Source organism: Ursus maritimus, unplaced genomic scaffold (assembly GCF_017311325.1).
Source record: "Ursus maritimus isolate PB19 unplaced genomic scaffold, ASM1731132v1 scaffold_33, whole genome shotgun sequence".
Lineage (NCBI taxonomy): Eukaryota > Metazoa > Chordata > Mammalia > Carnivora > Ursidae > Ursus > Ursus maritimus.
The window spans coordinates 1,845,609-1,855,716 of record NW_024425897.1 but is presented as its reverse complement, the minus strand read 5'-3'; the positions used below and the strand labels follow the sequence as shown (position 1 = coordinate 1,855,716).

At 58.5% G+C, this 10,108-nt stretch overlaps 1 protein-coding gene across 1 annotated transcript; it reads right to left on the bottom strand.

Annotated features, from left to right (window-relative positions):
- Positions 1–414: 414 nt before the first annotated feature.
- LOC103669289 (RIMS-binding protein 3A) lies at positions 415–5,555 on the bottom strand. The gene has a single exon (XM_040619542.1). It carries the CDS (start codon positions 5,553–5,555, stop codon positions 588–590), a length of 4,968 nt encoding a protein of 1,655 aa, XP_040475476.1. The 3' UTR covers positions 415–587.
- Positions 5,556–10,108: the final 4,553 nt, after the last annotated feature.

Below are 10,108 nucleotides of genomic sequence, written 5' to 3'. Positions count from 1 at the left end.
CCCCAGCGGGGAACGCATGTCTGATGTCATTGCAGGATTCCTAGACAGAAGGCGGGGGGCGGGGGCAGGTATGTTTGTGTTTCCCTTGGTTGTGCTTTTACTTCTGAAGTATTATTTTTCTTTTTTTCTATGAACATTTTAATGAAGGACTGAACATAAGATAGAAAAATAACATTCTGGTCACTTTTTTTTTTTTTTTTAAGAGGCAGGCTTCTCTTGAGACTTTCATACAAGGCAATGAATGAGGAAACTCCTAAAGAAACTCCTAGAGAAAATGCATACTGAGCACAGAAAAAGGCACTTCTCCAAACACCATCACGGTCACTGACGACTCCGAAACAGCCGGTCGGACTCTCACGGGCTGCTTGTTCTGCTTTCTTTGGGGGACAGCTCAGTTCAGACTTAAGCCTTGCTCCTCTCAGAGGCGAGGGGCCACCCAGGGACTGCCGTCAGTTTCCCACAGTGACGCTTGGAGCCAGTGCTGCGCACGGAGGTGAGGAGGGGTGCTGTAGGTAGGGTCCCAGGGCTTGCTTCTCCTCTGGTGGGGTGTGGGTGGCCAGAGGCCACTACCCCGGCAGGAGCCTTGCTCACTCTCCATGGAGAGAAAGGCGATCCAGCAGGTGGGCTGGGACCAGGCCCCTGTGACCACCTGACTCCCCGAAATAGAATCCCTTGTCATCCACAGGCCCGTAGACTGTGACCACATCCCCTGCCCTCAGTGACAGCTTATCTTTTGCCTGGCCCCCTGCTCGCCCATCCTTGGGGTCATAGTCCAAAGCTGCCATCATGGTTGTTGGAGTCCACAGTGGTGACATCCTGGGGTTCCCTTGGGGCATAGGAAAGGAGCCCTGGGGGTTGGTGAGCCCCCCAAAGTCATTGAAGTGGGCCACAGGGGGCAAGTACCCTTGCACTGGCAAACGCCACCTCCCATCAGTCTGCTCTGTGTCCACCTTCACCTCAGCCACCAAGTGCCCTGGTATGTTGCCCACTTGCCCATTGCATTCACCATGGTAGAAGCCACAGGAGTCCTGAGAGCCCCACACTCTCAGCAACTGCCCTTTCTGGAAGGCCAGCTCCTCCTCTGCCACCTCGGGGCTGGCAGACATCACCAGAGGGTCATAATCAAAGAGGGCCACAAAGACCCTGACCAGAGTGTCCACTCCTGTCCCCAGTGGTGAGGGGCCACCCCTGGGCATCTTAATGACTTTGCTGGATGGAGCTGGACAAAGTTCGGGGCTGGCCACCGGGAGCTGGCACATTCTCTTGCCCCCCAGCGTCTGACCTCTCCCATTTTGGGTCCTCAACTCCTTTCTCTGCTCTCTCCTCTTTGTGCCCCACCGACTGAAGCACACCACCTCATCCTCCTGCAAAATGTCATGGAAGTCAGACACATGTGGTTGGCTGGTGGTGTCCAGCCAGGAAGGGATGAGCACTTGGGTATCTTGCTTTTGCCTAAGGACCTTCTCAAGGACAGCCTTTTCCTGATACGGTTCTTTGTTGAGCCCACACTCTGGAAACTGATGGATGACTCCTGAAGCAGGGCTTTGTCTGGGGCCCACGCGCCAGTAGCGGTCTTCTCCCCTTGACTGGCCACTGGGCAGAGGTGGTCTGCGGTTTGAGGAACTCTGCTGAAGGAGCAGGTCCTTTGTGCAGACCCCCTGGGCCTCTGGAGGCCCCTGGGCTTGGCTGCCACACCCCGCACTTTCACATTCTCTTTTTGGACTCAGGTTGGGCATTGGGGACTGCCTCCTTGGCGGTTCTTCAGGGAAGGCTTCTAGAAACTCGGCCTGGGGCTCCCCGCAGCTTCCAGGAGTCTGGGGGCTGGTGGCGGCACCCAGGGGAGCCAGCGCCAGCCTCTGAGGACAGACAGGGATGGTGACTCTGCAGGTAGATGGGTCCCCACAGGGGTAGCTAAAGGAAGAAGTCTCCGGCAATTGTTGACAAGTGAGACAGTTGTGAGGGATCTGGGCTGGTACCGAATCCAGGGACTCACCACAAAGCGACATGGTTCTCACAGAGACATTCTGGCACATCAGGGGCAGCTGGAGCTGGGAAAATTCCAACAGCGTGCTCCCAGCAGTGGCATCTGCAACCTCTGCAACCTTGAGCCCATCAGCATACACAGCGTAGCCAGTGACCTGGACTCCATTGGATGACCCGGCGGAGTCAATGGTTACGGGGAGCCAGCTGACCACCAGCAGGCCTGGTGAGGCATGGTGCTCCACCAGCACATCCAGTGGAGGGTCAGGGGGTCCTGCCAGGGGCGTGTTGAAGGTGATGGTAGAGGACGTTGTTTCCCAGTGCACCTGCAGCGAGTCCCATGCCAGCTGCACCTCCACCCGTGCCTGGTACCTCATGCCAGGATGCAGGCCATGGAAGGTGTAGCAGCTCGCACCCGCTGGGGTGAGGGCGTGCTCCTGGCCATTGAGATACACCATGTGGAGGTGGCTGCTGCTGCTGTGGACCCAGGCAATCTTGGCCGATGTGGCTGTAACATTTTGCAGGTGTAGTTGCATGGGGGCCATGCAAAGAGCCCCTCTGGTCCCTAGAAGGGGTCTGGAGAAGGCCTTCTCCTTCACACACTGCAGTGCGCCCAGCCAGCTGTCTTCTGTCTTGGCATCTGAGATCTCTGCTGCCACTTCTGTCTCGGAGCCTGCCCCCACCATCTGGCATGGCCCCCTGTCCACAGCTCCCTGGGCTTTCCCAGGCAAGAAGCTGTGACCAGTATCTTCCTTCAAACACTTGCCCTGTCCAGCTGGGAGTCGAGTGGGGCCAAGGTCAGGGGATTTGAGGGGCAGGCAGTCCAGGAGGTCACTGTCTGGAATCTGCTCCACCAGGTTGGAGGGCACCAGTCCTCGGCGGCCATCCTCAAGCTCCCCTTCATAAAAGCCGTCTTCATCCATGTCCCCAAAGATATATACATAATCCCCTGCTGTGAGGGGTAGCTCACTCTCCGGGTGTTCATTAGGCCCCTTAAAAGGATTGTAGCTATACCGAGCCAGGAAGATCTTGAGCTTGGGGGCCAGGGGGGCCTCTGAGCCCCCCACTTCCAAGGTGGAGGACACACTGTCAGGCTCCAGATCCTCCACCTCGCTGGCTGTGTCCATATCCAGAGTCGGACAAGACGGCACCGTGGCCCACATGGACTCCACCTCAGAGGAAGAGTTCGACTGGGAGCTAGTTTTCTTGGCCTGGGACCTGGACTCCAGAGGTCGACTGGCTGGGACTCTGTCAGGCACTTGAGGGGCACTGGCTGGCTCCTCCATGGCAAGTGGACTTTCCGGCTGAGAAGCTTCCAGATTCTCCCATTTGTCTCTGCTGGGTTGTGAAGGTGCCTGGTCTTCAGGCTCCAGCTGGAACTCGGTCCTTCCACTATCTCTAACTTGAGACTCCGGGGCTTGGGGGGCCTCCTGGGGTTCCTGGGGAGGGCGGCCAGGCTGACACTGGAGCGCTAGCAACTCCTCGCGAGCGGCCTGGAGATCGTGCAAGGCCTTCTGCAGGTCGTGCTGCAGCTGTTGCTGCCTGTCCTGCCCGCGCGCCGCCTGCTGCAGCAGCTGCTCAGCCAGCATGCCGGCGGCGTCGCGCTCCTGGCACGCGCGGCCCAGCTGCCCGCGCACATCGTCGTTCTCGGCCGCCACCTTCAGCGTCCAGTCGGCCTGGGCCTGCAACCGCGCATTCTCCTGGGCCAGCCAGGCTCCCTCGCGTAGCGCCGCTTGCAGCTGTGCCTCAGCCTCATCGCCGCGCCGCCGCGCGGTTGCCGCCTGGGCGCCCAGCTCCTCACACTCCCGTCGCCGCGCGCCCAGCTCAAGCTCCAGCGCCTGCAGCTGGCGCCGCGCCTCCTCGCTGGGTGCGCTCTGGCCTTCCGCCTCCGCTCGGGCGCTGCCGGTGGCCTGCTGCCGTGTCAGCTGTCTCTGCAGGCGCAGCACCTCCCGCTGGGACTCGCGCTGCAGTCGGTCCAACTCGCTGATGTTGAGCCACTGGGCTTGGGCTTGGGCCGCACCCCCGCCAGGGTGCAGGACACTGCCGAAGCCCGTGGCGACGCGCGCCTGCAGCAAGTGGCACTCCTGCCGTAGCTCTGCGATCTGCTTGTCCTTGGCCAGCAGCGCGCTCGCCTGCTCGGACAAGTCCCGGGCGCGCTGGCGGGAAAAGGCCTGGCACAGCTCCAGGCCGGCGCGGCTCTCGCCCGGCACAGGCGCGCTCACAGCCCGCAGGTTGGTTTCTTGCAGCTTTCGGGCTCGGTCCTCTAGGCGCCGCGCGAGGCCGGTAAGCTTCGCGTGCTTCACCTTGAGCCGCTTCACCTTCTCGTCGGACTTGTCCTGGAAGCCTGCGCGCCGCAGCTGCGTGTTCTCCTCCCGCAGCCCGGAGCAGCGGCGTGTCAGCGCCTGCAACGCCTTGGACAGTTCCGAGTTCTGCTTCACCAGCTCCTGGTAGTCCAGACCAGGCGGCGAGCGGGCTAGGGCTTCGCAGGGCTGGCTCCCGGAGTCTTCTGGCGGATCGCTAGGGCTCCTGTACTCTGAGGGCGGTGGTGGCGGTGGTGGTGACGGTGGTAGTGGCGGCGGCGGCTGGGTACTCGGGGAGCCTAAGATGGACGCGCCTAGCGAGGAGGCCCGCTCCTCGGATTCGGGGGCCTTGGGGCAACTGAGGGTGATGTCCAGAGAGCGGGAACGCGCTGGTGCCAAGGAATCGAGAGAGCTGGCGCGCGTGTGGAGCAGGCTATCTGGGGAGTTGGAGCACCCGGCCCGCACCACGTCTAGGGAGCGGGAGCGCAGGCGGACGCCAGCGCTCAGGCAGTCAGCATTCAGGGATTCGAGTCTACAGACGGACTTTGGTGGCCCGGGGGAGTCATTGGCGGCATGGGGGGGCGGTCCTTCAGAAGAATGCACGGCTTGGGGGTTGGGGGAGCCGGGCAAAGCCGGATGCCAGCGGAAGTGCTCTAGGATGTACTTGAGGAAGAGCTGGCGCTCCACGTCGAGCGCAGCCTGCAGGTGTCGGATGCGCGAAGCCTGCTCACCGTCGGTTTCCCAGCGAAGCTGTGCCAGCACTTCCTGCAGGCGACAGTGGCACTGAGCGGCAGCGACCTCGGGCGCCCCCGCGCGGCCACAGTAACCACGGTTCACCAACTCCTCGGCCAGCTGGCGCTGCAACTCCCGGGCCTGGCGCATGACGCCGTCGCGCTCGCGGTGCAGCAGCTGGCGCAGCTGCCGCATCTCGGCCTCCTTCCAGCGCAGCAGCTGCCGGATCTCGGCCTCACGCTCCCGCAGCACATCCTCCTGCAGCTGCCGCAGCTCCCGGCCGCGCTGAGCCTCCCACTTGGAGCGCAGATGGTCAACCAGCTGCTGCCGCTCCCGCTCGGCCGCCTCCCGCAGCTGGCGCGCCTGGGACGAGAAGCGCTGCCTGTCCGCCCGCCCGCGCGCCCGCTCAGTCTCCAGCTCGGCCCGCAGCTTCTCCAGCTCCCGCCTTTGCTCCTCCAGCACCGCCGCCGACGGACTCGGACTACCCGGCTTCTTAGGTGTCGCGCGGCCCCCGCCCGAAGGGCTGGGCGAGTCTTTGGTCATGGTGGCCACGGCCTGGCCAGACGCCTGATCTCGCCTGGCCCAGGCCGCTGCTAGCCAACGGCCACCACCCCCGCTGCGGCCAACCGCCCCGCGCGCCCCTTCCGGCGCCCCTGGGGGTCTCCGCGCGCCCCTTCCGCCTCTGAGCGCCTTCCCCCATCCTGTGCTGCGGGTGCTGTAGCCTGAGCTCCTCTCCTGGCTGCCTACGCGGGGGGCTGGGCGCCAGACTGCCTTGCTCAACGCAGCCCATGTCCTTTCTGGGATGCCAGGGGTCTCTCTCTGATCCCAGGCCCTTCCCTGTTTCTGGTGTCATGTCCTTTGTGACTCACCGGGGATACTCTCCCAGGCACTGTACAATCCTTTCAGGCCAACTTGTACCGGGGCAAGCCCCGGCCACTGCTCTGGACCTGAAGGGAGGAGCACCATGTGTGGGTCAAGGTCAGGATGGGGTGTGAGCAGATCCCGCCTGGCCCTGGTGCCTGTTCAGGTGGCCTATTTGGCCTAAGTGTCTGGGAACCACAACAGAATACCCCCAAACTTGGAGGTGAGCCCTGAACACCTGCTAGGGGAGGGTGCATCTGATGTCTGCACCCCAAAGGTGCCTACCCTTCCAAGGACCCCTGAGGACCTGGGCACTTGCATGCATTATCTATTTAAACTTACTACGCCCATTTTACAGACGAGGAGTCTTTTTTTTTGTTTGTTTTGGTGTGTGTTTTTTGTCTTTTTTTCACAGATGAGAGGTCTTTCTTAGGTGCATAGTCTGGGCATACCATGCCAGCTGATTTAAAGGAGAAAGCCTCCTTGGAGAAGCAAACCCCTGGCCTATGTTTTCTTGGTTCATTTTTATGCTCATCTTGCAAGGACACTCTGAGAGATAAGGACCTCTTCATGGTCACACTGCCCAGAAGTAGCTTAGTGGGGAGTCAAACCTGGGAAATTTTGCTTCCAGAGTCTGTGGGCACTCTGACTCCATCTGCCCAATCTTAGGGTTGCAGCTGTGAAGACCATTCCTCAGTGTTTCTCTCAGGGGAGGGTCTCACGCTTTGCCTCTGCAGAAGGAGAGAGGATCAAGTAGAACCCAGGATGGGGAGCTGGCCAGGGAGGGAGGGGAGAATGGGGATGCCATGGGGGCCCAGCCCACCCTTTGTCTGGCCAAGGAGTGCTCAGGGCTTCCTGATCCTCCAAAAGGTAAAGTCAGCTAGTTATAGGCCCAGCTGGTTCCCGATGCCATCTCCCTGGGGGTAGCAAGGCCAGAGAACTTTCTGTGGCTTTCCAAGGGGCCATGTGGTCAGACGGTTAGGGTTGGTGTGTCTTTGGAGTCAAAGGGTCCTTCAGCTCCTTGTACCATTTCCATGTCCTCATCTGTGAAATGAGCTAATAATGCATCCCCTTTCTGTACTGTGTGACCTCCCAGAGTTCCCTGACCTCTCAGAACATCTATTTCTTCAGTTTGTGAGGTTTCACTAAGGTGAGACCACACAGTGCCTAGAACAGAGCAAGGCTCTGGTTGGCAGCTCACTGATTTGATTTGATTTTTTATTTTATTATTTTCTATTTTATTTTTTAAAAGATTTTATTTATTTACATGTCAGAGAGAACAGGGGAAGCAGCAGGCAGAGGGAGAAGCAGGCTCCTGGCTGAGCAAGGAGCCGGATGTGGGGCTCGATCCGAAGACCCTGAGATCATGACCCAACCAGAAGACTAAGACACCCAGGCGTCCCAGCTCACTGATCTTAATCCCTGTCCCTTTTTTGCAGCTAGGGAAACTGAGGTCGGCAAGCAGAGATTTGGCTGAGGCCGGTCAGGGCGGCTGTGGTAGAGGCAGCATGGGTAACGTTTGTGCTCCCTGGGACTCACTCCAGATTACTCATGGCAGATGGGAAGCCTCGGAGACCTGGGTGTCCATCCAGGCTCTGCCACTGTTTGGCTGAGTGACATGGCCGATTACGCCCCCTCTCCTGGCCTCTACACAATGGATGTATTGATAACACCGGCCTTCCCTGGTTTAGAGAGAGACACACCAGGACTCTTGTCAGCTGCTGGCCAGGTGTGTGATAGGAGCTGCATCAAGGTCTGCGTAAGTTCTCATCTTCCCATCCAGGGCTTGGCCTAGACTCTCACAGGCTTCTTCCAGGAATCTGAAGAATCTCCCTGCCTGAAAGGCTCCTGGGCCTTTGTGTGTGTTGTTCCCCCTGCCTGGGATGCTTAGATTGCCCAACACAAAAAAACAACGCCCCCTGCAGACCAAGAACCTACTATGTGCCATGCTCAGTTCTAAATGCCATTCATTCTTTACACCACCCATTTTACAGATGAGAAGTCTCAAGGCCTTGTGGAGCAGGAGTTTTTGTCCACTTACCTAGTGCTGACCTTGTCTTGTCCTTTAGCCTCAGCTTAGCAGTTCCTTCTCCAGGAAGCCTTCCCTGACTCTGTGGGCTGGGTCTGGGCCCCCAAGAACTCTACAGCCCTGACTGCCCTAACTGGCACCCCTCCATTTGGAATAGGGATGTATCTGATATATATTAGTGTCCCTGCCCAGAGTGGTTTCAGAGAAGGAATAAGTGAAAAGTCCTTCCCCAGAAAGGAGGGATAGGGACCCAGGGATAGGCAAGCAGGAAGGGCACAAAGGGCACCGTCCAACCAGGCCACCCAGCCTGCCTATCTCCCACATTCGGGTACCACCTGGCATCAAGGCCTGAAGCCCCAGGCTCTGGGCTGCCTATCTGGGCCTGGGGCAGACACCTTAGGCTGGAGTGAGGGTCAGGCCTCATTAGAGATGTTGGCAGGATCCAAAGCTGCGTAACACACATACATACACGTATTCATGGCCTCTCTCAGCCTGGCCACCTAGCTGGCTGGAGAGGGAGCTCAGGAGCCCTACTTAAGTCTGGCTTCTCCCTGTTCTTCCTGTCCCAGCACCAAGTGGCTCCTGGGAGATGCAGATGGACATCGATACCTGGCTATTTGCACCTAGACCTTGATGTTATGGTCACATTAGAGACCGCTTTGCTTCTCTGCCTATGGCGTCCATGACCTCTCTATGTTTCAGGCCCTCTCACTTACACAGTCATTTCTCCGGGTAGGTGGGCAGCTGACCTTGGCCCCATCTCACAGGTGGGGAGACAGAGGCTCAGAGAAGCAGATGTCGTGTTCATTCAGTATGTGGCTCTGTGGGCTCCACCCTTTCTGCTGTTACTCACGTTTTTCAAATCCGGTTCTCCTGAATCACTGGTGTGCCATGGGAGATCGATGCCTTTGGGCAATGGTATGTAACAAGAACACAGAGAATTGTGACTCCAGTTGTTCTCCTGGAGAAGCAATGTGGAATTGGGGGGTGGAGTGATGCAAGGATGGCCTTAGCCTTGAGCTGGTGCTGGGCCACTGGATGTGGTAGCCACAGGCAGAGAATCTTCATGGAATCCTCACTGCAGCTCTGTTTGACAGAGGAGAACCCGAGGCTTGGTGGGAGCAGGTGGCTTGCCAGGGCACATAGGCGGCTGCTGCAGATCTGGATTGTCACTTGGGACAGTGGTTAGGGCTCCACGGCCTGGATGTCTGCTGCAGCCTCTAGAGGGAGTCCCAACCATCAGGGCAGGAGGGCAGGCTGCTGCCAAGGAAGAGGACCCTGGGGTGAGTCTCTGGGAACCCGACAGTCACCATCCAGCTGCTGCTTGGGCTGGCACCACCTGTGGCACGTCAGAGGCGTTCTGGAATGTGGTTGAGTGGATGAGCAAACCAGGGCTTCCCCAGTGCCAGGCTTCTGCCACCCCCACACTCATCACATTGTGCAGTGATTGTTAATGACTTGCTTGTCACCCCCATCAACTCGGAGCTCAGGGAGAGCACAGACCATGTAGATGCATTCTCCAGGTCTCGGCTTTCTTGCCTATAATATGCATTACATGGGTGGTTTTCAAACCAGGTTCCTTAGAGGCTCAGGGTTCCTGAGAAATATTGTAGGATTGTTGGCCGTGGGAGAATGAGTCTGGAGCTAAAGGGGAAACACTGACCCTATGTGCTTCAACAGAGCATGTCCTCCTGTTAGTGTCTTTTTTTTTTTATGATTTTATTTATTTGACAGCACGAGGAGGGGGAGTGGCAGGCAGAGGGAGGGGAAGAAACAGGCTCCCCATTGTGCAAGGAGCCTTATGTGGAGCTCCATCCCAGGACCGTGAGATCATGACCTAAGGCAGACACTTAACCAACTGAGCCACCCAGGCGCCCCTGTTAGCGTCATTCTTTAGGTTCTAAGGCAGACTTTGGCTTAATAAAGAGGTATTCCACAAGAAGCAAGTTTGGGAACCTCTGGGTTACAGACCCTCCCGTCTATTAGGTGCAAACACACATTGCCCTGACACTCAGTGATTCCACTGACCCTGAGAGAAGACACCTGTGCCCCTCACGTCTTCACCCCACATCACCAGCCTTATACTCCATGCTGCCTCCCCCCCCCCCCCAGCACCAGTCTGTGACCTTTGGACCATGTGGTCATGGGGTATGTGATCCTGGGCAATCTGGTTCACATCCTTCCTCTGCCAGCCTGGTCTGGCCCT